General features: G+C 40.1%; 3 protein-coding genes across 4 annotated transcripts in view; 2 read left to right on the top strand and 1 right to left on the bottom strand.

Annotated features, from left to right (window-relative positions):
- Nucleotides 1-203: 203 nt before the first annotated feature.
- LOC134215609 (F-box only protein 28) lies at nt 204-2,240 on the bottom strand. 2 transcript variants are annotated; one of them, XM_062694758.1, is made up of 3 exons: nt 2,120-2,240; nt 1,906-2,050; nt 204-1,817 (listed from the first exon to the last, which is right to left on the bottom strand). In XM_062694758.1, exons 2-3 carry the CDS (start codon nt 2,017-2,019, stop codon nt 765-767), a joined length of 1,167 nt encoding a protein of 388 aa, XP_062550742.1. In that variant the 5' UTR covers nt 2,020-2,050; nt 2,120-2,240; the 3' UTR covers nt 204-764. The 2 variants fall into 2 exon arrangements, with proteins under 2 accessions (XP_062550742.1, XP_062550743.1); XM_062694759.1 differs by having other exon boundaries at nt 2,111-2,133.
- A 576-nt stretch (nt 2,241-2,816) lies between these two features.
- On the top strand, nt 2,817-17,505 carry LOC134215608 (uncharacterized). Its single transcript, XM_062694757.1, has 4 exons — nt 2,817-3,810; nt 16,082-16,273; nt 16,331-16,621; nt 16,857-17,505. Exons 1-4 carry the CDS (start codon nt 2,984-2,986, stop codon nt 17,287-17,289), a joined length of 1,743 nt encoding a protein of 580 aa, XP_062550741.1. The 5' UTR covers nt 2,817-2,983; the 3' UTR covers nt 17,290-17,505.
- A 3,039-nt stretch (nt 17,506-20,544) lies between these two features.
- The window catches only part of LOC134211362 (uncharacterized), a 712,214-nt gene continuing 705,476 nt past the window's right edge, over nt 20,545-27,282 (top strand). The window contains exon 1 of the mRNA XM_062688149.1: nt 20,545-21,054. Coding sequence (XP_062544133.1) covers nt 20,914-21,054 — 141 coding nt within the window. The 5' untranslated portion in view covers nt 20,545-20,913. The remainder of the gene's footprint in view (nt 21,055-27,282) is intronic.

Genomic DNA, 27,282 nt, shown 5'->3' with positions numbered 1-27,282 from the left:
CATTTAGGATGAGTGGAAAATTAAGAAAATGTAAATCGTGTAAAAACAAAATCTAGTGTATTAGAAACCATAAGGCCAAATGGTCTCACACCAAACGACTTTAGGCGAAACGTGGTACAATCATCCAGACCACATTAAGAATGATTGGAAGAAGGTAGAGTAGGTGCTTTTATGGAATACCGTTTCTTTCTGCATGTGAGCCATTATTACTTTGTTGAGATTTATTTACTGAAACAACATTTAGTAGTTCGACAAGAAAAAAAGTAAAGATGAAACTCAGACATACGAGTGTCGACTCCGTAACTGCTAAGCATTCATATATGTTGATAGATTTTTAGACTATAAGCACATCTAGCCGATGCATCGGTTGAGTTTCTACATTCTAACTTAATTAGTTAATCGGTATTATTGGATATAAGCTTAAGCTAACATTCCTAAATCTAATCGTAATCGAGTAAACTCTATTCGTGCGGTATACAATGCTAACTATTCACCATATTGATAAAAACAGAGAAAAGTTTCATTCGACAGGAACATGCCGCTCAAAAGTCTCACAGATTCATGAATTCAAATTTGTTATTAAGGATGAGAGAATCGGGATGTTATGTCAAACTCAAAAATAACTCCACAAAGATATTTATTGAGCAGCACAAACAGAAACAACACAACGGAAAAAAATGCTTTCCTTGTGTGTTCTTTGCCTCGACTTTACAGAGGAATCGACCATGATACCTTATTGAGAGAGATTTCAGTAAGAACTAGCATTATTCTTGGCTATGTTTGGCGCGCTTCGAGCTACCTGGCATCGGTTCATCGTATTCCTCCGGAGCAGTCACCGCTGATGGCATCCCGAGGTTTTCGGCGTTCGCTAGCACTCGTTTGAGTATGGTGGTCGCCGAGCGAGGTTTGATATTGCGAACCACGGCCGCTCGGCTAGCCTTGGACACAGCCGCTTCGGATTGACCCGACGATGCCGCAAGTTGTTCCGAGCTGGATGGAACACCGAACGCGAGCTGATTTATGTTGGCCAGCAGTTCTCGATTTTTGGCCTCGGATTCCTCCAGCCGACGGCGGAGATCTTTAATTTCGACGCAATTGCGCATAATTTGCGAACGCATTTGTTTCATCACTTTCTTTGAGATTCTCATACCTGTCACCATCTTGTTGATGGTGAGTCTCATCTTGCGGGATTTGTTAGTAATTCGAGCAATCGAGGCATTATTTATGCGACTTGCACTGCAAGCCGAAGAGGAACTTTGGTAAAGTTGTTGCGGGGAAGCCTTATGCGGAGAAATCGGAGTCAACGTGGGGAGAATCAACTTTTCCCCATTCACGTCACAGGGCAGAACAACCTCGTTTTGAATAAATCCTGGAGTGGGAAAGGGCAAGTGACTTCCGCTCGGATGGTGAACCCCCATGATGCGCTTCAGCCTGTGAGCAATGTTTTCGTCGAAGTGTTCGATCGCCATCGACGAAATGTCCCTCAGTTCTTGCAAAACCTCATGAGCCCGCAGTGGTTTTGAAGTACTCTCGATGAGCTTCAAGATGTTGAACACTTCGTCAATTACCTTTCCGGGAATGAAGCAGCACAAATCCTTATCGATGTACTTGGAGTATGTCATCGAGAGCATTGAAATACGTGTCTCGATGCAGGTCAGGATGTCTGAGTGTTTGGCCAGTGGGTGATTCCTCCGCTCGGACTCCCTTCGTGGAAGCTGCGATTTAATGGCTTTTAGATTTGCATTATGCCTTTTGATCATTTTCATGAAACCACGATTCAATAGCGATTGGCAAACGCGGTCAATTTTCCTGCAAACCTATAGAAGAACATCAAACCACGTAACAGAAAATCATTAGTCAATGGCAAAGATAGGAGTGTATGTATAAAAACAGAATCTGACTCACAATTCGCTTCTTGGCTATTTCGTCGTAGGTGAGGTACTCGAACACTTGCTCGATCATACAATCCGGAAGATCCAGGAAATTTATCCCCTGCGAGATTCCATCGCTAGAGGACATTGCGGTAAACCGATGTATTATGGATATTCGGCTGTTGAACATAAAAATTGTAGTGGAATTAGCCAGTGGAAATAATTATTATCCAAATCACCAAACCAACCAACAGAAGTTCCAATCGTGAGAAAAACAAAACGTTAATCACTTTTCCTGTCAACTGCTGACACACAGCTTGTTTGCTTTCGTTGCCACGAAAGAGGAATGCAGAAGAAGCAAGAAAAAAGTGAGCTACAAAACGGTACTAGAATGTGCGAAGTGTTGCCAAATATACACATTCATATCGTTTGGCTCTAAAATTTTGGCGTTAGTCCGACTCGCGATTTAAAATCAAATTAAACTTAAAAGTGACAGTTCAAAAATTACTAAAATACCCGGTCGAAATAATGGCTGGTGCTACCCATCAATACCAATAAAACACCCATCAAAAATAATTCAACATTTGTCAAAAGTAATCTTGCTCTGCTATAGGGTCATTTGAAGTCTTTCCCTACAATAGTATTGTCGGATAGTGCATTAGGCTTTCAGCGATCGTGTACGTACACGCACGTTTCACTCACACTTTTACTCGGTTTGTTTGCAACCACGAGCAGCTGTCACGGCAAAATCAAATGGGATTGTTTGCAACCACGAACCTGCGTTCGTGTTGGTGAGAAATGTCGGCGAGACCCTAATTAGTCCATTGACGATGAAAACAGCTGATTTTAAACGTTTCGTGAAAAGGCCTTTAAATGTGAGAAGGCCTATTCAAAGTAATCTAGTACCACCTAAATATTACACGCGGCGAAAATTGGCAACGTGGTGTTAAATTTTTAAACAGACCTTCGAAGAAAAATCAAAGCTGCAGCGGAACTTTGGAATCAAAGCATTCGTTTGACCGTCAGTTTCTTGCTCAAACTTAAAACGCTAGCGTTCTCGTGTGACCGTGAAGTGCACGGATTCCCGTTACGTAGTGGATTTTCTCCAGGTAATGTCCCAACAACCGAAGAAGCGTCGTGTAAAACGCTCCAAGATGGAAACTTCTTTAACGAACTCCGAAGTCAAAAAAGAACCGAAGCCAACTGATATCGAGATGAAAGATCAGATTCCGCCGGCAGTTCCTTCGTCGTCCCCGATGCCGCCTGGCGAATGCAGTTCTTGCAAGGAAACGGTGGAGAAACCGGTTACCTGCGGCAGCTGCGAAAAGTTATTTTGCTGGAAATGCTTTGATGTTTGGCTCTCGTTTACACCGCGCACCATCTGCCCGGTTTGCGTAGCGGAAATGAAGAAAAAGGTCGAAAGCTGCCCAGACCACGACCAGGAGTTGAATCTATTCTGCCTGACCTGCGGTATACGGATTTGCAGCGGATGCTTTCTGCACACCGCCAACCACAAGCGGCATCAGATTGATGACCTGGACGTGGTGTATCGGGAGAAGCTGGCCGATACCAATGGAAAGCTAAACGTGGTCGGCGAAGTGCTGCAGCAGTTTAAATCCGTCGTCGAAACAACCGAGTTCAACGAGGGATTGATTGAAAAAACCGAGCAGGACATCCAGACCGAGCTGGGTCAGTTGATGGAGAAAGCCAAATCGGAAGCCGCTGGTTGGAAGGAGGGGAAAATGCGCCTGTGCGGGCTGCGGAAGGAAGTGCCAATTAAGCGGATGTCATTGTTTGGAGAGTTGCAGGACAAAATCAACGGGCTGGCCAAACATGATTTCATCGCCAAAAAGGAAGAGCTGGAACTGGAGGCGGCCGCCTTGGTTCCCAATGCACAGGCTCTTTTTCCGCCGCCGATTGACTACCATGATTACGAATGGTAAGTAAAACTATTTTGCGTTCCTACCTGTTAGGGTTCGTTTACGAATTACGTAACTCAAGAATGGGGTCATCCTTTTTCGGGACACCTTTTGTATGGAATTTTAAACTATTAGTATGAATCGTAACGTTTGATCTGACCCCTCCCCCTTAGGCGTTACGTAATTTGTAAGCGGTCTTTTACCTGGTTGGTTTCTATCGTTACACTTATGCATTGGCATATTGTAAAGCTCCATAATAGTCGGTCTTGGGCGATTTTTTTTTCATTTTCCCCGAACGTCTAGGGTCTCCAGGTTCGATTCAACCGAGCGCAGTCAACTTGGTTTTAGCTTCCACGATGTCGCCGGTCTCCATCCAGTTCATTTTTTAATATTGTCTTGACAATGACAATGTCTTCGCATTTCATCTGACATTTTGCACTAAATGACAGTGGTCTCAGAACACAGTGCGGCCCGTTTCGGGAAATGGGGGAAAAAGTAGCGAATTTCTAGAATTATTCGTGAAAAAAGTCTCCATGTGTTGATTTTATTAATTCATGTATAATTATTCTAGTGTAAACATGAAAAAACATTTTAACTTTTTTAATAAATAAATTAACTCCATTATGCTCAAAGGTAAACAACTTGGGGTGCTGCTAATTGCTTTACCTAGCGTCGTTTGCTCAGAACCACTCTAACACATCTCCGAAAATTCAGTTGACAGATTCCCTGTAATTAAAGATAGTTAATATTTAATTTATATAAGGTACAGTGGGGTAAGTGGGTAAATGGGGTAAGTGAAAAAACGCAAGTATTTCACTGATGAAGCACAAAACTATTCTATTTCATTTCACAATCATACAAGGCCATTCAAATCAATGAGTTGAATAAGTGAAACATGAAATAATGAACCATTCAACATGCGAGAGTAAAAGTTTATTAACCTTTCAAGTTTATCTTTTGCATAAGTTGTTTTGCGTGTCAATAAATGCAAATATTTTTTATGTTGGTTTTCATAACACGTTCAATTAGTACATTGAAAAGTTGGTTTTCTCTGTAGTTCCAGCCACAAAAATATTGATATGAAAATAAAAATAAATTAAATTATTACCACGGGTGGGACAAGTGAAAATTTTCCGACACTGAATGCATTTCTCTTTTTTTTAAACACAAATAATTTCTATTGGGCGTATATAAACAAATTATACGAATTCGAACTCATTCTAAAGCTTCTGGTTATTACAGTGATACCTACGTGGTAATACTAAATCAGGAACCCAAAGTGCCAAGCGTGTCAGTGTTTTAAATAATCCTTGTTTGATAAATAATTCGTGAAAAAATGTTATTTATATAACTTAAATACAAGAATCACTACTATTGCAAATATATCAACAATTGATGATTTATTTAGTTGACGATGACGATGATTTATTTAGTTGAAATTTATAAAATTTATTTATTCGTTAATGTAGACTCTTCTACTGAAATCATAAGTGCATTGTTAATGAAACACAATATGATTCCAGGTTTGATGAATATTTCAAAGATAATTTCTCTGCATTATCGCCAAGGTTCATTATCTTACTATAAACCTGAAATAGAAAGTAGACACAAATGGAGATGAGATATTAGATCTCAAAAAATTCAAGTAAAGAAAACATAAAAATTATTTAATGGAGGCACTCTAGTGCCCTTTGACTTTCATGAAGTGTCAAAAAGCATCACAACAGATCACAGTTATGTTCTATTCAGTATAATTATCATTTGCATGAAATATATGAACAGAAAATGTGTTCTTATATTGAAAAATCGTCTTTTAAAATCATTTTTTCACTTACCCCACATGTGGGGCAAGTGAAAAATTTAAACCGATTTTTTTGTTTTCCAAATATTTTGTATCCTAAAAGTATTTTTCAAAGATCTTGTTCACAGGCATATAAAGATTGGACAGATGATTCGTTATGTCATAAATATGATCATTTTCAATATTATATTCAACTTTTATGACTTGATGAACATGAAATCTCGCTTAACTTTTCAAAATGACCTAAGTAACATTTTTTCATGAATTAATTTGAGTACTGCAATCAAAAGATTCATGTTTTTCTGTTGATTGCGCTATTCAAATTAAATCATGAAAAAAATGTTACTTAGGTCCTTTTGAAAAGTTAAGCGAGAAATATACGATTTCCTTTACCCACTTGCCCCACTGTACTTTAGTATACATCTAAACAGATAACACTGAATCAACAATTTGACGCCACGCCGTCACGCCGGAAGCCATTTTAACCGGCGCCGGCGTGAATCTGCGTGGTGATTTTTTTTATAACGTTCTCGAAGATTTTGTTTTTTCATTTTTCGGGATATTTTCAAGACATCAACGGGAGCATCTCTTACAGAATTTTTATTCCAAAAAATTCATTAGTGGAAATTATTTTCGAATTTTCCACAGGAACTACTTTGCAGCTCTTTGTAATTCCCAAGGAAAATTGTTTAGAATTTCAGGGGAAAATAATTCAAAATTTGCATGAGAAACTCTTCAGAATTGAAAGAATTTTCATGAGAAATTGTTCTCCAGAATGCTTAACAAACATTGGAAAACATTTAAAACAGGAAAGGGTCGTGGAACAAATGACATTTTCGACCACTAAACTTTAGGCTAGATGGACTTCGATCAAATGATGTGCTTGGTCAAACCACATATTCGGCCTAACAACTTTCGTCCTTGTGGCTTTCGGCCAAATTACTTTCTGCCAAACTACAAAAATTCTATTTTAGCGAGAAATTCTTCGGAATTTTCACTCACAATTTTTCTAAATTTTTAATTTCAAAGGTAATTCTCAAGGAAATCATTGGTATTTTCAAGAAAAATTCTCTGGGGTTCCTACGTGATAATGTGGGGATCATTCAAGAAATTCTACGGACTACTTCAAATTTAAATCGGCGCGGCGGCGGCGCACACCTCTAGCGGGTGTACAATTCTGCCACCTTTGCAAATGTTCGGCCGACAATGTCTATGTCATCCGAGAAACAAATAAATTGACTGGATCTGTTGAAAATCGTACCCCGGCTCTCCGCATGACACCTTCTAGCGCAATGCTGAACAACAGGCACGAAAGTCCATCACCTTGTCTAAGTCCCCGGCGCGATTCGAACGAACTGGAGTGTTCGCCCGAAATCTTCACACAGTTTTGCACATCATCCACCGTTGCTTTGATCAGTCTGGTAAGCTTCCCAGGGAAGCTGTTCTCGTCCATTATTTTCCATGGCTCTACGCGGTCTATATTGTCGTATGCCGCCTTGAAATCAACGAACAGATGGTGCGTTGGGACCTGGTATTCACGGCATTTTTGAAGAATTTTCCGTACATTAAAGATCTGGTCCGTTGTCGAGCGGCCGATAACGAAGCCGGCTTGATAACTTCCCACGAACTCTTTCACCAATGGTGACAGACGACGGAAGATGATCTGGGATTTCACTTTGTAGGCTTTATTAAGGATGGTGATCGCTCGAAAGTTCTCACACTCCAGCTTGTCGCCTGTCTTGTAGATGGTGCATATAACCCCTTCCTTCCACTCCTCCGGTAGCTGTTCAGTTTCCCAGATTATGACTATCAGTTTGTGCAGGCAAGTGGCTAGCTTTTCCGGGCCCTTCTTGATGAGCTCAGCTCCGATATCATCCATACCAGCTGCTTAATTGGTCTTTAGCTGATGGATGGCATTCTTAACTTCCCTAAGGTGGGGGCTGGTTAGCTACCATCGTCCGCTGAACTGACGTAGTCATCTCCTCCGCTGCAATGACTTTCACTGACTGTACTCACAGCGCCATTTATTTGTTCCTCGTAGTGTTGCTTCCACCTTACGATCACCAGACGTTCGTCCGTCAAGATGTTTCCATCCTTATCCCAGCACATATCAGCTCGTAGCACGAAGCCTTCGCGGAATGCGTTGAGCTTCTGGTAGAACTTGCGTGTTTCTTGAGAACGGTACAGCTGTTCCATCCCCTCGCACTCCGCTTCTTCCAGGTGGCGTTTCTTCTCCTGAAAACGGCGGGTCTGCTGTTTCCGCTTCCGTCTAAAACGTTCCACGTTCTGCCGGGTACCTTGCTGCAGCGCGACCACCCGCGCTGCGTCCTTCTCCAATCGTTCCGTCGACTTCGTCCCATATACCCGACGTTGTTCTCCGCTGCGTCGCACAGTGGGATCATCCTGAAAATAGACGCACAATGGGATCATCCTGAAAATCGGGTTTTTAGGTTTTCCATGTTTTAGTTTCAATTAATCAACTCAGTATGTTCTGTGAACTTGCATATCTAAGTAAAATATAGCAATTTAAGGAGACTCCAGCAATATACAATGAGAATAAGTGATGATATAATGATTATTGGGTCAAATATGTGCCATTTTTTTAAATGTTTATTTTTTCAATTGGCACTTCTTGACACCTAAATTTATAATAATTTGTTAGCCCATTATGTCTAAAATGAGATAGGGGATAAATAACTATCGGGTCTCATAAGGCACATTTCATCCAATTGGTATTTTTCAATGTCGCAAAAATCAAGGAAATCAAACTGTTTCGTGAAGTAGTCAAGCAAAATCCAATAAATTGTAAGATCTCGTATTTTTTCTTCAAAATAGAATTCTTAAGCTTTCATTTCATAATATTGTCTATCCGGAATAAATTTATACCGCTTTTTATACCGAAGTTGGATTTTTCTCCAGATACAGGCAACTTTCCCAACTTTGGAAGTAGTGCGCTGGATTCGCCTAAATATGCGCTAAACAACGCATCAATTAGTTTGACAAATAAAACTTCGGAAGAAAGTTCGGTTCGGAAGTCCCGACTTCCGAATTCTAACTTGGTGCTACGCCGACAATAATAGATTGAAAATCGGTTCAGTAGTTCTACACTGAAAGGATTTCAAACCATAAAGTCACGTGTTTCACATATGATTCTTCACTACTTGTCAATCATGTGTTATCCACTAGCCTTACACGTCAATACAAAGTGTATGATCCAAGTTTGATTGGTAAAGCTTCTCATATCGATGTAACGTGTTTGATAATTGAAATCGATAGTTAAAATTGACAGATGTCATAGCCATTCATATTGGAAATTCAAATGTAATTGTCATGAAATTCAAAGTGATTTTTTTAAATCTACCATCATATTTCCAACCACAATTAGCAAACAACACAGGAAATGATTTACACAAAAACATTTTGGTGTTTTAGCATTTTAATTTAACTTATTTATTACAGCATCCGGTTTGTTTTGTCTGATTGTAGTATCCTTGCTAACTTCAGCATCGGCTTCGATTTCCAATTCCAAGCTATTTACCATTGACGATGGATTCATGCCTTCTTAAGTTGCAGGTCCATCAGCTATCTGTAGTAATTATTAGAATATGTGAATTGAGCCGAAAATGAAAAACCACACGCAAACCTCTACTTTCAAGCTCAGCAATCGTGATGACAGCAGCGCCAGAATTGACTTTTCCTGGGATTTCTTTGCAACCCTTACACGATTTGCTTCCGACGATCCGATGGAATTTTCGACATCTGGCAATCTTTGGTTTGATGAAGGGATCGCCGTCAACGGGACTCTCAACCGTTGATTCACCGGTATCGATGATTTTTTTCTGAAAACATTTAACATTAGAAACTTTTTTCCGTTGTGTTAAAAAAAATCGTCAGTATTTGATTTACCAAAAGATATTTTAGTTACTAGATAAAGATTGTCGCTACTGTTCCCTTTGTTCTGCTGTCCGAAACATGTGTGGTACATACCTGTCAAATCGTATGGATTTTCCTTCTTTGACATTTAGCTCCCCTATCCTCGCCAGCAAAAGATGTTCCGGACAGCGACAATCTTTATCTAGTAACTAAAATATCTTTTGATTTACCCCTTCCACCTCATCACTGTAACTCTGTAGCTGACTGGATTCATCAACCGGATTCTGGTCTGGAAAGAAAAAATTGACTGCAGTTTGTTGCAGCATTCAAACGTCAAACACGTTCGAACAGTGTGGCGCTACATTTGGTTAAAATTCGTTACAGTTTCACTTTCATGGTGGATTTTTCATGAACGGCGGCAAAATAGAGTTATTCACAAATTTAATGTGAATTGCATTAGGATGTGCATAAAACATTCGAAAAACGTGGGAAACTATATAAATAATCATAGGGGCTACCCCAAATGGCATAATTCCATTTGGCATAATGCCGTTTGGCATAAGTCCGTTTGGCATAATGCCATTTGGCATAACGATTTGAATAGCCAGGGGCCATTTGGCATAAATACCATTTGGCATAACGACCGTTTGGCATAATAAAGAAAAATAGTCATAATGATTTTAGGGCCATTTGGCATAACGACCATTTGGCATAAAAATTAAAAGAATTATCAAAACTCTTGGAAGAAGCTCAATTTACATCTGTATTATTGCCTTTTTCTGGACATATGCGTATTTTAAGGAGTGATTTACTTTTCTCCTAACGGGTGCCGTACAAAAATGGGATAAAAAATGGCTCGGGATAAAAATACAAAGAAGTACAGTTTAATCTGATATATGTTATACAAAGAGTTGTCCTTAGTCTTCAAACTTAGACTAATTAATTGGCATATGTTCCGTGGTTCGCCGTGCTGCTTATGATCCTGCTTATGAGTTGCTTCTTGGCTTTGGCATTACAATCACCTTTGTATACGATAGAGCTGAGTATATCAAATAATGCTTTGGCAGTTTTCACAACATTTTCACGTTTAAAATGTTCGACCGTGTACTTTTCCCATAATCTTTGTTCACTTGAAAAATTTATAAAGTGCGCCGCAGTATTTTTTTTTCTACGGCATGTTGTGAGCAGTGTTGGAGTGAAAGTGTGTGTGTGTGTGTGTGACAATTCTTAAAGTCTTTTGCCTTTCTTTTGCCTTATTTCTGGTAAATGCGTACTTTTAAAGAAAGAGTCATCTACTCTAATGCTTCATTCCAGGAAAATGCGTACTTTGAAAGAAGGAATCATCTACCCTTTGGGTTCATCCTGGACAAATGCGTACTTTTAAAGAAGGAGTCATCTTCTTTTTTGCACCATCCCGGGGAAATGCATACTTTTAAAGAAGGAGTCATCTACTCTTTTGCCTTATTCCGGGCAAAAGCGTACTTTAAAAAAAATGAGTCATCTACTCATTTGCCTAATTTGGGCAAATGAGTACTTTTAAAGAAGGAGTCATCTTCTTTTTTGCTTAATCCCGGGCAAATGCATACTTTTAAAGAAGGAGTCATCTACTCTGTTGCATTATTCCGGGCAAATGCGTACTTTTAAAGAAGGAGTTATCTTTTTTGCTTCATCCCGGGCAAATGCATACTTTTAAAGAAGGAGTCATCTACTCTTTTGCATTTTTCCGGGCAAATGCGTACTTTTAAAGAAGGATTTACCTTTTTTGCTTCATCCCGGGTAAATGCATACTCGCAATCGTAAACAATGCCTTTTCCTGCAAGTTTCTCAACAACAAGGACCGCTCCCAGCTAAAAATCACTTGGAACTGGTGGCGCTCCGCGCCTTCTATCAAACAGAAGTGGAAAATATCGCCAAAAGTCTTTAATCTTCCTGAAATCAGCAGAAGAAGTCAATGTTTACGCGACTTTCGCCCTTATGAAACAACAATGTCGATTGTCGATATATTCCTACGATTAACCTTTTTTGTGCCAAGTGGTAATTTTGCTAAACGGCCCGTTGTATTTAATTCATTTATCAAGGATTATGCCAAATGGTCATTATGCCAAACGGTCGTTATGCCAAATGGCCTCGAGGTACCCAACAAATTATGCCAAATGGTCGTTATGCCAAATGGTCTTTATGCCAAATGGCCTTTAGAAATTCAAATCGTTATGCCAAATGGCATTATGCCAAACGGCCTTATGCCAAACGGCATTATGCCAAATGGCATTATGCCATATGGGCTTCTCCCATAATCATATGTTAATATCAAATAAATTTATCGAATGCGAACATTAGGTGAGAACGTGTGGATTATTTTCAGTGTAACGTTATGGATTCTTGACAAAAGTAAATATTCGAAAATATCGTTTTTATAGAGATGGTATATCGTAATGCAGGTACACCTACAGCAATATCAGGAGAAACCGATTTACGACCTTCCAGAGTTTTGCAAAATTTGGTTGAATTGTTGAATTATTCCTCTACGAAAATTAATAGATCCGTTGTTTTATTGTTTGGCCATTAGGATGAATAATTTTGAAAAAGTATTACCATTATCAAAAATTTACTTTCGCCAAAAATCCATAACTTTTGAACTACCAGACCGATTTTTAATCTATTATTATGAAATAAAAGCTTGAGAATGTTTCTTTAAAGAAAAAATATGGCATATTACGGTTTTCTTGATTTTGCTTGGATAGTTCACGAAACATTTTGTTCTCCATAATTTTGAAGACATTTAAAAATACCTATTGGATGAAACGTGCCTTATGAGACCCGATAATTATTTATCCCCTACTTCATTCTAGACATAATGGGCTAACAAACTTTTAAAAATTTAGGTGCCAAGAAGTGCCAATTCAAAAAATAAACTTTGAATAAAATAATACCTATTTGACCTAATAATCATTATATCTTCACATATCCTCATTGTATATTGCTGGAGTCTCCTTAAATTGCTATATTTTACTTTTATATACAAGTTCACAGAACATACTGAGTTGATTAATTGGAGCTAAAACATCTTCTTCTTCTTATTGGCATTACATCCCCACACTGGGACAGAGCCGCCTCGCAGCTTAGTGTTCATTAAGCACTTCCACAGTTATTAACTGCGAGGTTTCTAAGCCAGGTTACCATTTTTGCATTCGTATATCATGAGGCTAACACGATGATACTTTTATGCCCAGGGAAGTCGAGACAATTTCCAATCCGAAAATTGCCTAGACCGGCACCGGGAATCGAACCCAGCCACCCTCAGCATGGTCTTTTTTTTTTTTGTCGGGTGAAGATCACTGCGTCCAGATTTTAGGACTATTGTGATATACCCTTTTGCTGTGAAATACGCAAGTTATCTCAGTAACATGTTTGTCACTGAGATACCTTGGTATCGACTGAACTCAAGACCATCTATTATTGATGAATAGAGATCCTGAGTTACAGTATGTGACTCCCCCATTCTGGCGAGACTAGCTTTATGAAGCCAACCACGTCCTTGGGGGATAAGATCCATATGTCAGCAGGCCCTAAAAAGGACTTGCTGAGAACTTTGAACCTACGTTGGGTGAGTGCACTGCAATAGCAGAGGTTCTGATGTTTCTCTCTCCTCGTCACAGAAGCGGCAATTTGAGGTTTGGATTGCTCCGATCTTTGTTGGGTTTTCTTGGGGTTAATCGTTACGAGCCTTTTGGATTGGCTCGTATGGGGAAGTGCATTCCAGTTTGATGTGATTTGACTGACCATATATTTGTTCAGTTTTATTTTTACAGAGCAGTCTGAGATCCCGCAGAAGGGCTCAGGGCCAATGAACCTTTCATTAGATCCATTCCTGGCTAGCTCATCAGCAATCTCGTTTCCCTCTAGACCCGTATGTCCTGGGATCCAATATAGGTAGACTCGATTGCGTATGGATAAGTTTTTCAAAGCCAGAATGCATTCCCACACTAGCTTTGAGTTACAAGTGTAGTTATTAAGCGACTTAAGTGCCGCTTGGCTGTCAGAGAAAATACATATTTTTGCAAATCTATACTTTCTCCTCAGGCATAATAACACGCATTCTAATATTGCATATATTTCCGCCCGAAATACTGTGGGCCACTGTCCTAAGTGGACAGAAATTTTGTTGTAGGGCCATAGATTCCGGATCCTGTCAGATTATTCATTTTCAAACCATCTGTGAAGAAATTTATAGAGCCTGTTGGAACGTTGGTCCACCTCCTTCCCACTCCTGGCGGGAAGGAATGAACACATCGTAAGGTAAGTCATAATTGACTACCGTTTCCATCCAGTCACTACAAATTCCTATTGCGGGATTTATGGCAAATTCATTTAATATGCTGAGGTGACCCGTAAGGTCTCCCTGACAGCAGTGTTTTTGTTCTCTTTAACCTTAGAGCACTTTTTTCCGCTTCCAGCTTTATGAATTGATCTAACCGGGGTAGGTGAAGCATTGCGTCTAGGGCCAAAGTGGGTGTACTACGAACTGCACCAGTGATGGCTATGCAAGCGGTGCGTTGGATTTTGTTGAGCTTAGCCCTTGCAGCAGCCTCATTAGTTTTAGGCCACCAGACAAGGGAGGCGTAAGTTGTCCTGGGACGGACAATGGTTTTATATATCCACATGATCATACTTGGTTTTAGGCCCCATCTTTTACCAAGGGTTTTTGAACAAACCCAAAGTGTATTGAGACCTTTCAGCATGGTCTTGCTTTGTAGCCGCGCGTTTTACCACACGGCCAAGGAGGGCCCCGGATCTAAAACATGGAAAACCTAAAAACCCGATTTTGAGGTTAGTTTACCGAATTGAACCGATTTCTCCCACAAATGTTAGCCCAAAGTATAAGGTTTATTCAGCAAAGAAGTTCAAAATAACATACTCTACAACTTTGCTGAAGACATCAATTCTCTAAAAAAAAATGTCTCATAAAATTTATTTTTTGCTCGGGTATTCAAGTAAATTGACCCTTGAAATTTATATTCCTGCTGATGCAGGGAAAAAATATGAGACTATCTTAGGAAGACACCGTGGCGAAAAAATGCCGTTTAGGGGGTCAAAACATTTTCGATCGTCTATTTTCAGGATGATCCCATTGTGCGTCGTTAATGGCTGCTTTGACTGTATTCCAGCAGTCCTCAAGAGGGGCCCCATCCAACTCACCCTTTTCCGGTAACGCTGCCTCGACATCAGGTTGCTTTAGTCGCTCTAGGTCGTACCACGGCGGTCGTCGGTACCGAACATTGTTGATGACGGATAATTTTGGTCGCAGTTTAACCATCACCAAATAGTGGTCAGAGTCGATGTTAGCACCACGATATGTCCTGACGTCGATAATGTCGGAGAAGTGCCGTCCATCAATCAGAACGTGGTCGATTTGTGATTCTGTCTGCAGTGGTGATCTCCAGGTGTACCGATACGGGAGGCTGTGTTGGAAGTAGGTGCTACGAATGGCCATATTCTTGGAGGCGGCGAAATCAATTAGTCGTAGGCCGTTTTTGTTCGTCAGCCGGTGAGCGCTGAACTTTCCAATAGTCGGTCTAAACTCCTCCTCTTGGCCAACCTGAGCGTTCAAATCTCCTATGATGATTTTGACGTCGTGGCTTGGGCAACTGTCGTACTCACGTTCCAGCTGCGCGTAGAATGCGTCCTTATTATCATCAGTGCTTCCAGAGTGTAGGCTATGGATGTTGATTATGCTGCAGTTAAGAACCGGCCTTTGATCCTCAACCTGCACATTCTTTCATTGATCGGCCACCACCCGATCACGCGCCTTTGCATGTCGCCCATCACTATGAAAGCTGTTCCCAGCTCGTGTGTGTTGCCGCAGCTCTGGTAGATGGTATGATTACCTCTAAACGTTCGCACCATTGATCCCTTCCAACAAACCTCCTGCAGCGCTACGATGCCGAATCCACGGTCCTTGAGCACATCGACGAGTATGCTTGTGCTCTCAATGAAGTTGAGAGATTTGCAGTTCCACGAACCGAGTTTCCAATCGCTAGTCCCTTTTCGTCGCAGTGGTCTTCACCGATGGTTCCGGACCGTACTCTCTTGTTGATTGGTCGTTGCTTTTGTTGTTTTCAAGGGTGGCTTGCAGGGCCTGACACCAAACCCCCAAATTTCCGCAAGACCATTCCTCCTTATTCCCGGAGGACCATGGTGCACAGTTTCACGAGTCCCTCGCTGGCACTCGGACGATGATCAGCCGGCCCAGAACAGACGCTGTTGTGAGCCGATCCTGACATGGAGAACAGACGCTCAGTAAGATTTGCACCACCGGAGATTAGCAAACCCCCCTTTCCTGTCAACATACGACCATAGTTCCCACCGGGGTTGGTTACCAGATCTTCCCTAAGGTTGCTCGTAACCCGGCCAGCACCACGGGGAGGTAGGGATAGGAGTAGTTGGGTAAGAGGCTAAGGATCACGAGATGGGGTCTATTTTATTCCTTAAGGTACGCGAAGTACCAATGGTACGCTTTACCCAGCATTTGCCGTGCCAAAGATAGTTACTAATTTGTATGAATGATAAAAAATACTTTTTTCGCTTGTGGAGCATTAATTGAACTTGAATATTTCCAGTTCGCTGATTCCTTTATGTCGGATGGTTCCGATTATTTTGGAAAAAATCTCGCTCCATTTGGAAGATCCAAAGTATGACGTCATCCACAGTGTGGATGTGTCCGACAGCAGTGAAACATTTTGGACCATTCGTGTGTTCAAAGGAAAACATTTGACTGTGGATTTTTCTCAGAAACAGCTGTTGAAGCATAGGTAAGCTAAACAAATATACCTCTGGTAAAAGTAATGTTCTAATTTAGACATTATCAGTCTTTCCTTCCAGCTTTACGTAGAAGTATTTCACGTTGACCATCGAAAAACGATTCGAGTTATGCAAGAAACCCAATCTACCAACAGCCACATCGAGTTGATAGAAATGGACAAACTAAAAGAATCAGGATACATATCCAATGCTGATGAGATCTCAATGGCAATCTGGATCAGACCGACATCGATAATTGTGGAACGACAAGCACTTACTTTGAACTATTTAGATCTCAAGCGACAAAAGTTCGAACTGGACACTAAACATTGTGACGTGGTGTCTAAACTGGCCGAATCGTAAGTACAAACATTGATTGACTGCACACCAACTTTGGGGCCGTACACATATTGCGTAAGCACTTATGGGGGGAGGGGGGGTCGATCATTATCTTACGCTCCATATAAATAAAAAATCTGTTGTATGAAAAAAATCTTACAAGGGGGGAGGGGGGGTCGAAAAACCCAGAAAAATTGCTTACGTAATAAGTGTACGACCCCTTTAATAATATTCTTGCTCCATTATTCAAAACAGGGAGCAATTCTCCGTCGGATATTTCCGTATTCCTCTGGAGAGGTTGCAGTTTCCGGAAGACGACGCCACAGTTAAGTTGCAAATCAAGTCTCACGCAATCAAAGACTTCAGCGGCCGTTCCTGGTGTCTGTATGTTGAGCGCGTGAAGGCCAACCGTGTGTGCGCGGAGTCGTACATCGGTGTGTACTTGATGCTGTGTTCGCCGTTGAAGAAGAAATCTTCAACCATGCGTCGCCGCTACTATCTGGAGTTGGTCAATCAAGACCACGAGTACTCCATTCGTAAGTACGGCAGGGATAAGTTTGACTCGAAGGCACGATTCGGCTGGAGCCCATTCGTTAGAATGTCACGAGTTCTCGCAGAGAGCGCTGGATTTGTTAGGAAAGGAGCCATCGGATTCCGGTTCGGAGTTCAGAATAGGAAGCGGAAATGAGGTTTTGTAAAGTTTTCGTTACGATTTTAAACTTTTAGTTTATTAATTCAGTTTTAATATCATAGATATTTGTGTTGATCGATTCAGATCCATGACTATTTAGGTTTTTTGTTATATGTCTTGAATTTATAACAGAGAAAAACAAATATTTTAGATAGCATTTGTCTGACAGATGTGGAAGCACTATTACATACGTTACATTTATACATAGTCTAACTCGTTCTTTTATTGTTACGTAGAACGACTCATGAAAGAGGCCACCCACAACTCTGTGAAATTAGAATAATTGATGGGCAACGAATAGGTAGGTGAATGAACAACGTCCTGAAAGGGCCTCTTTAGGTATGGCTTCTTTTGCCTTCCTGACGATGGTTCTATGTTCTGTTCTATTTACAGGGCTGGTAGCAAGTCACTTTTTAGTGACTTGGTCACTATTTCGAGCCTAGTCACTAAAAAGTCACTATTTGCATCCAAAAGTCACTAAAGTCACTATTTTTCGGAAAATGGTCACTAAAGTCACTATTTTCGCACCACCGTTTATAAAAAGTTCAAAATAAAAATCATTTGTACCTACCATTATCATCAACCAAATCAAATGTTAATCTGTTAGCAAAATATATAAAGTTGGAAAAATTGCTCCAAGGCCGTCTTATGAAAGGCAGAGTGGTTTCGAACCATGGGCTTCGGGATCGAGAGGCCCACAGACATACCACACAGCGAAGCTTGGGCATACGTTTTGGCAACGCCGTATATAAAGCGCAGGATTGTTACAACTACGAGGATTTCGCGATTTTCCCGTTTTTTTGCTATTCTCGCGGATTTGATGCGGATTTACATAACGGTTGAGGCTTCGAGCGGATTTAGTTTTGGGTGGAAATTTAATAAATAAGGAGCGTAGGGTTTTGTTTTCGATAGCAAAATGTCGTTGAGAAGGAACTCCACATTTGAAGTCTATGCTTACCCAATTTTTTGGATATTTCCAAGCCATTATTGAATGCATTATACTCTTGAGAACTCGTTTAACAAGCATTATAAGGGTAAGAACTTCACTTGTTGTCATTTTTCATCGTTTCTGAATATCCATTTTTTTGTCACGTCAATTTTGACATAATTCCGACATATTTCTTGGTTTCTGATTGATAAACCCCTCTACGACGAACCACACAGCATGATATTGTCGGCGTAGCACCACATTAGAATTCGGACATCGGGACTTCCGAACCTAACTTTCTTCTGTCAAACTAATTGAAGCGTTGTTTAGCGCATCTTCAGGCGAATCCAGCGCACTACTTCCTAAGTTGGGTAAGTTGCCTGTATCTAGAGAAAAATTCACCTTCGTTATAAAAAGCTTCCTAACTTTGTTTCTCGTAGAGGAACTTTCACTGTAATTTCTGTAGCGATGACCGCATAAAGCTGTATGTCAAATTCCGTAAATATTTCGCCTTGAATTTGGGAAATAATTTTCGGAAGGTTTCTCTTAGGAATTCACCAAACAATATCTACAGGAATTCTCGAAAAGATTTCTATCGGAATTCATGAAAAAATCCGCTTGTATTTGAAGGAGATTTTTTTTTTCAGGGATTCGCGGAGAAGTTTATATAGTAATTGACGTGCAGTTTCCGCGGAAATTCCTGAAAGACAGTAGGAATGTCTACAAAATATTCTGCCTTGAATTTATGGTATGACAGAATTTCCGGAATATTTTGTGCTGACATTCGCCATCGGATTTCTGTTGGAGTTTCCGTTCGAAATCCTGGAGAAAGATTTCACAAGGATTGAAGTATTTTCTGCACAATTTTCGAAAAAAATCCTAGAATTTTCACTAGGTTTTCCACAGAAAATCAACTTCCGCTATAATTTCTGAAAAAAATTCATAGTTTTCCAAAGCAATTTCACACATTTTACGAAACTTGAAACTTGGGAAACTTAGGTTCGGTAAAATTCATGTTAGATATAAGTTAATGTGTTTAATGAAACCGAGATCAGGAGGGTTTCGAAAAACAAATGGCAAATGGATTCTATATGTATTTAAATTTGTTTCAATTAAAAATGTTATTTTTAATTATTAAAAATGTTATTTTTAATTATTAAAAATCGTATTTTAAAAATGTCATCATAATTTTGGATTCTTTAAGTTTTTTTTTACATTTTTTCCTTATAAAGATTCATAAGCTTTGTGATTCCAAATAATTCTCTGTCTAGTAGGGGAAATGACGGCTTTGGCAGGTTTTGTTCTATTATTGTCAGGGGGGTTTTTGTTGACCACATTTTATGAAATTTGGCCACAATATTCTTTGATATGCATAGAATGTTTAGGCCAAATTTGAGCATAATTAGTTATAGAAAACCCCCTGACAATAATAGAACAAAACCTGCCAAAGCCGTCATTCCCCCTAATTGATTAGATCATTTTATTTCTTTTTTGCCGAAAAACCGTGTTAATTTTTCAACGTGCCAAAACGAATGTTCACACGTCTAACTACATACAAATTAGCGAAAGCCCAATCCAAAACATCGTTCTAGCACTTTTTCATACTGTCTTGCAGCTGAATCATCTATATATGGTGAAACTTTTGGGAATATATTTTAACGAGACAATATTTTTTGTTCGATAGTAAAAGACAGCGCAAAATTTGTTATACTTCATTCTGCCTTTTTCATACACAAACTGCAGTTTCATTAAAAACTTCGAGCTCATGATAAAATTTATTATGTACCTTCAAAATTCAAAATTTTTGTTGAAATTATAAGCATGGTTTAATGTAATAACTCGTAACTCGTTACCTGCTCCCGTGTGTTACGGAATAAGGTTTACCATGGTCATATTGCTAGCCTCTGGATGTCCCAACGAATACCTTCCTCAATATCCAACTCTGTGCTATTTATGATGGTGTCGCCAAGTCCGTTGTCCCCTGCTAAGATCCATCCTCTCCCTAGTTACGATGAAGATGCACACGGCCAGCAGTAGTAATCCTCATGATTTTGAAATTTTTGTCTTCTCTTGATTTCTGTAGCATTCTAATATGGATTCGAAAAAACATGATATCCCTAGTTTCCGATCTACTACGAGTTACTCAGCAACAATACGAATGCAACTCAGCTCACTACCTGGTTAGTGCTTCATACAATAGTCACTATTTGGTCACTTTTTCTGCTTCTGAAAGTCACTATTTGGTCACTTTTTTCGTCATCGTTGGTCACTAAGTCACTATTTTGAACGCCATTTATCGCTACCAGCCCTGTATTTAGGCGTAGGTGAAAATGTAAGCTATGAACTATTAGTATATCTAGAATTTACCACAGATTTCGCAAACAAAGAAAGAGTGCAAAGAGAATTCTAGCTTGGAAAATGGCTATTGGCTAGACTGGGCGGTTTGTGGAATATTCGAACATGCGATGGAAGTCGATGATGCGCCCGTTATGAATTTGTTTTGGTCAGTTACATCCTTGTGGTTAGTAGTACGTTGTTTCTCGTTCGACGCGGTTACGAAAACTGTGTTTCAATGGTTCGATGTTAATTCGTAGTTACTTGTGGATTTCGCCGGTTCCATTATCCAAGACAAATCTAGTAGCAGTGGAGTGCTTCCCCAATGTCAGAATCCAGGGACTTTAAACTGCAAAAATATGATGAGTTTTGTGGATAACTTTTTGATTTTCCTACACAATCTGAACTTGTTCTACGGTAAAATTATGGATAATGCCAATAGATCTCTTCGTGAGATAAGAACAACAACTCATGAGTGGATGCAACGCTTCATTGGGAAGGTAAGTCAATGATAACTGGACTAAGTCCACATGCAACAATTATGATCAGTTAACTCTTTCGTTATTATGGAATTTAAAAGTCTCAATGAGATAACTTTCTTCTATTCATCTCTAAATATACCTTCCAACTTAGACTTGTCAAAATATTCCGAGAAGCTTGAATAGAAGAAGCTATGAATAGTTACGAATAATTGAAAAAATAGTATGGAAAGATGAAGGTTTGTGATAACATTATTTTCAATTTAGGTTTTATCAGTTCTTGTGTAGGGAATATTACTCTTGGCCGCTTGTTTTTCTAATTAAAATTACAATGCTAGCAGCGGGAAGAAATAAATAAAAGCCACTTTAATCTATATGCGTGGTGGAAGCGAAGCGGTTGTACCTCTAGGTAAATTGGATTAAATGTTAGGTAAAACGAAATCAGAAACTGCATTCTGTAAAATAATAGTCTCTGACAAACCGATGGTGCACGGCGGAAGTTCTGAGGTAAGGCATTGTTCATAGTTGATGTCAACCGTCCGGAAGTCATCGACCGTCTGAGATTTTGACATTGCTTTTGTCGGAACGGTCGTTGGATGCAGATTTATGCAAACATACATTTAGAGTTGTTTAACATTTTTTGAGCACGACATTTGTCTTTTATAAGAATTATTACCCAAAAGTTGACTTTCCAAAACAAAAAAAGCTTTTCACCGTTTTAAACCAAATTAGCAGTAATGGTAGGAGGCTGATATTATCCCTTCAATTTATTCGTGGATTTATCGATACAATATTATCATCCAATACAAGTCAGTTTTTTCATACGACGCTGTTTTTACTTCATTTTCAAATCAGCATGTACTGCTTCTTCCTAACTTCCTAAAAATCAATATAGGTATTTAAATTAATCAAGAACAGGTGTGTCGCGCGATACGTAGGCCAATAAATCATTCGCATTTTTCATAGGTTGTTTCAACGCCAAAAAATGACGATTGCGTGCTTATTATCTCCTGTTTGAATAATCGTACATAGGAAAGGGGACGTTCGGTCGGGCCCATAAGCAGCGTTCTTACTTAAAAGTGTATAACAGCGCCCGTCAATGTGAAATGGTAATATGAAAGGACTCCCCACGGAGAGTGTTTTCAACGCGATACGGATAGTTTTTGTGTGGCTCAGTTCGTTTCCCTATCCTTGATATTGCGATGTGTCGACTAAATTTGATAAACTTGCCCATTCCTCTCAGGGATACTTTTCTTGTAGATAGACATGGGTTAGTAAGCGTAAAAGATATAGATTAAATGTGCGGGAATTTTGAGGAGCATCGGGAAAATTTGAGAATCTATTTTTTTTTCTTTTTATAAAACCTCACCTCGCGTTTTTGCTAACAAAAATAAAAATTTATAGACGTTTTTTCGTGTATGCTGCAAGTGAGCAAAGGTAAAAAACTGCTTTTCGCTTTTGCCTGTTGTTTGCTTTTGGAGTTATGTGCACTTGAAAGCGCTATGTAGTTTTGAAATTGTGGGCAAAATATACTGTACTGAATAACACTTTAGCCCTCCCTAGAAAAAAATTAGCCTTCTCTAGAATAAAAAAAATGGCAGTGATATCAGTTTTCAATATGTAGCGGCGGCGTTTTTTCCCGAATTTTCTCAGGAAACTGTTTAGAATATTCAAAAGAATTTCTACAGAATTTTATCGGAAATATCTTAAAGTTTCGAGATACTCTTCAGATTTTTTTGGAAAGCTCTTAAATTTTTTTTCAATATTTTTCGAAATTTCCTGAGGAGAAAAGAATTTCAGCGGCATTTTTTCAAAAAAAAATTCTGGAACTTTTGAGCAAAACTCTCCGGAATTTCTAAGATACGTTTTCTTACACGGTCTCTCTTAGAACAATATTATCACAAAAAAAAAAAGCTAAAATTTCAACTTTCAGTATAGCTCATTATTTTAGATTTCCTGGATATTTAAAAAAATTACCGAGGGATCCCGAACAACTTCCTTTTTTTCAAAATGGAACCTGCATTCTAATCTAATACCAGCCGGCTGTCACGAGTCACTCCCAAGTTGTGTCTTTCATTTATTTTTCAACCATTCTTCATGAATCAAATGTAATAAATGAATATTCTTCATATTATTTTATTTTAAACCTAACTTCAAAGGCGCAAATACGGAGAACCATAACGGATCTCTCGCCCAGGACGGGCCGCCGTACCTACCCTAGAAGCACACATGTTCCATATAGGTTACTGCAACTCATATGTGACAATTGTTAGTCGCAGTTGCTACAACATTTTTTTTTGTTAAATGCGTTCTTCACATCAAGTGTCACTAACGCAAAGTATCAAACACCTCTGTAGGATCGCTAGCTCGGCGGTCTTTACTATTGAGGTAATAGCGTCCAACGTGGACTTACCCTTGCGAAAACCGAACTGATTGCTTGACAGACCGTCCGTACTCTCTGAGTACGGGGTCAGCCTGTTGAGCATGATCATCTCTAGCAACTTACCTGTCGTGTCTATAAGACAGATTGGTCTATACGGCGATGGGTCGCCCGGCGGCTTCCCGGCCTTCGACAACAACACCACCATCTTTCGGGGAATCTACACTCATCTCTGCATAGATAGCCTGAACATGTTCGTGTTCGCTATGATTGCTGCCTTGAGAGCGTTGTTCGGAACTCCATCAGGTCCTGGTGCTTTGTTCGTTACCAGGGATTTGGCCACCGCGAGTAACTCTTCGTTCGTCACCGGAGCCACCATTTCGGCCGCACCCATATTGCCTTGCGGTGCAGGAGGCCAGGGACTTGTAGCTCTGGACGGGAAGATGACCTCGATAATCCTCGCCAACCTATCCGGGACCGTTCGGAGGATGAAGAGCTCCCTTTGGTCTTGGCCATCACTATCCTGTAGGCGTCATCCCATGGATTCGCGTTGGCTTCTTCGCATAGGTTGTTGAAGGCCAGTTTCGCAGCTCGAAACACTTCACGGCGTTCCGCTCTTTCATCCTCGGTGCGGGCACGTTGCATCCTTCGTCCAGCTTTGAGGCAGGTTGATCAAAGGGCCGCAATCTCGGCACTCCACTAGTAAACCAGGTGTCTGCCATTTCTCGGCATGGTGGCGTCGCACGTGCGTTATAGGACAGCTACCAACGCTTCCCCGCTTAGACCTTCGGGGCAAGCCAGAGTAAACGTGACGAGCGATGCGACGCGACGTGGCTCACGTAAAATAATAACAATCATTATCAACAGGCTGTCAAATTGGCTTCGCCCTTCAGTGTTGGATTCGAACCCCAGGGCTGTGGTGAAAACTTCGATTTCGAAGCTATTGGTCATCCACCCACGGACCTGTCAGGGATCCACGGACTTCGAATGTTGCACACCACAGTTGATCTTAAGGTGATTATACAACAAAGCCACAAATCGGCCATCTTGGAAACCACGTGTTTTTTCTAGTAATTTTTCAAGAACACAAATTGAGAGAACCACAACGCCCATGGGGATGAAACATCCGAAGATCGTTTGCTCACTTATGCTAAACAATCGACTTTAATGTCAGCATTGTACGAAAATTATTATGCTAGATATGATTTTTTTATAATAAGAGTAGAAAACCGTGTGGTGAATTAAAAATTCACCACATGGCTTGATTGTATAATCACCTTAAAGCGAATTGCTAGATGATCACTATGGGTGTAACCATGGCCATGGGCCACCCTCCAGTCCAAGGCTGGTGCCAGACCAGGACTGACGAGCTTCGCTAGCGCCTCTAGTAACGCTTGACCACTTGGATTTTTGCTGCTCCACTTCACTGCTCAGGCGTTAAAATCTCCTGCTATGATGACCGGCTTACAACCCACTAGGTCGGACGAGAGCCTTTCGATCATCGGGTTGAACTGTTCTAATGGCCACCTTGTTGGGGTGTAGCAGCAATAATAGAACATACCATTGATCAGGGTTTGCAGAAATGGCACTCAATAGATCAAGCTCTATCTGGTAAAAGGGCGAATGTCGCAAGAGAGGATTCTCTTCATCGACTTCCCCTCTCTTGCGACATTCGCCCTTATTCCAGATAGAGCTTGAGATAACGAACAACGATAAAAGAGAGGCAAAAACTGTTTCGAATCATAACAAGTCATGATATTAAATTCATCAAACTTGTATACAAGTGCGAAAAAACAGAATCGGATAGGCAGCCCCCACATAAAAATGGTGATTCTCGCTTTGTTTTCGCTCATTTCGTGCTGATTACTGCACAGCTGTGTAGAACAAGTTGAAATGCATCATCAGAGCCAGTTATCCCCGCATTTGGAGCTTTCTAAAAGAAATTTATCATGGGGTATAGCCTCATGAATCAGTTCTCTATCATGACAGCTGGCGAAAAAAGTCTCTCGAGGTATGCTACATATCGTATATGTATACAGAGATGATAAGTGAGAGACTTGTTCATTCTCTCTCTCTCTCTTTCAATCCCTGTCCCATGGCTATCTATCTATCATGGCAGGCCATGCAACGGTTGACGCCAGATTAGCGCACGTCAGGAAAGGGCATCTGAGCCTACTCCCACACAGCAGGCAAAGCTTGGTGGCAGGATTGGACAGCGTGCTACAAGGCCCGGCTCTACTAAGAAAGTGGAATGTCAGACTGCCAGCCCTCGCTTTCACAATATTATAATATCCAAGACAAGGTTCGTTAATGTCATAATCAGGATCTCACTGGTATTGATCCTGATGTGCCAATTGGCACTCCCTGGGCTCCTGTGCGCTTTGAGCGCCACATAGTCGCTTTGATAGGGCCTGCTTGCGAACACATGCAGCTTTTTGTAAAGGTTTAACAGAGCCCACTGCCAAGCTCGAACACGTCCTAGACAGGCCCCCTAACTCGCAGAGGCCGTGGGACGGGTCGTAAAGCTCTTGGACATAGTCCCTGCTGCCCTGATATTGATATTGATCCGCGTAAAAGTGCTACCATACTCATCAAATCAACGTCTACATCTCCGGCCACAAAAACAGAGCCGCTTTGAAAATTTGGTCTTAATCATCATTCAGAAGAGTCACACGGACAGATAAATCAACCTAAACTTTGAGTTCAATATACGCACTCATGAGAATATCACAGAGAAAATTTACCCAAATTTGGGTAGTTTTCCCTTTCTTTCCCATGATTGCTATCAAAACTAGAGCAAGATGCAAACACCTCACCGAGCTTGCTCAGCCCAATAACCCAAATTTGAGTAAATTCAATATTCTATATTTTGGGTTGATTAAGGTCCGCTTTGGATAAATTAAACTCAGCTTTGGGTAAATTGTTTACATGGGATTAAAAGCAAACTACCTAGTGTCACAAAAGTAATTTTACTCAAATTTGGGTTATTGGCTCAAACCACGGTTTTGAGTGCAAAAAAACCCACTTTTGGGTAGTTTTGGTTTTCAGTGCACCAAGCGGCTTATAAGCCATTTTATAAAAAGCTCAAATGACAGGAGACCTAACACTAATATTTACATTTTACAAGGAACATTTGCGAAAATGGAATGAAATGATGATGATTCGGGTGGATACAAGCAGTGCGAAAAAAAAAATTCGACCCCCAACATAAAATGAACGAGAAAAACGTGTTTTATCAAACCCCCTCTGTGGGTGCCGCTTATTCGAGTCAGTTGTATGATTCGAAGAGGCTAAGCGTTTTTGCCTCTCTTTTATCGTTGTTCGTTATATATCATCAAATACTATACTATCAAACTCAGTGTATAAGTTATGCCTTATTGTGAAAAATGAAAACTGTTCGTGTCTTTAATATATTTCATTGTAATTTTTTTGTTAAGGTAGTCTAAGACTACAGTCAAACCTCCATGAGTCAATGTTCTATGACTCGATATCGACTCATGGAAGCAAATTATGCCATATTAGAAAATATTTTCTGGCTTACTGAGATGGTCCCTTTAAACAGCTTTTTTTTATTCCACATCTCAATATTTCATCTGTACACGAAACTTTGAAGCTTTTGATAGAGAAATTTACGTCGTTTAAATATAAAAGGAAAAGATATGGCCCGAGATGGCTTCCTTGATGAACACCTGATGTAACATTAAAAGATGTAGAAATATTGTTTCCTATTTTGACAGACATTTTCCGATCAACTAGATAGGAATTGAGCCAATTTAAGATGTTTCCATGAAATCCAAGTCGCTGCAGTTTGAACACCGCAATCTGATGATTGATTTTATCAAAGGCAGCTGATAGATCAGTGTTTACAA

Source organism: Armigeres subalbatus, chromosome 2 (assembly GCF_024139115.2).
Source record: "Armigeres subalbatus isolate Guangzhou_Male chromosome 2, GZ_Asu_2, whole genome shotgun sequence".
Taxonomy (NCBI): Eukaryota; Metazoa; Arthropoda; class Insecta; order Diptera; family Culicidae; genus Armigeres; species Armigeres subalbatus.
The sequence above is the reverse complement of the archived record's forward strand: the minus strand, read 5'-3'. Positions and strand labels throughout refer to the sequence as shown.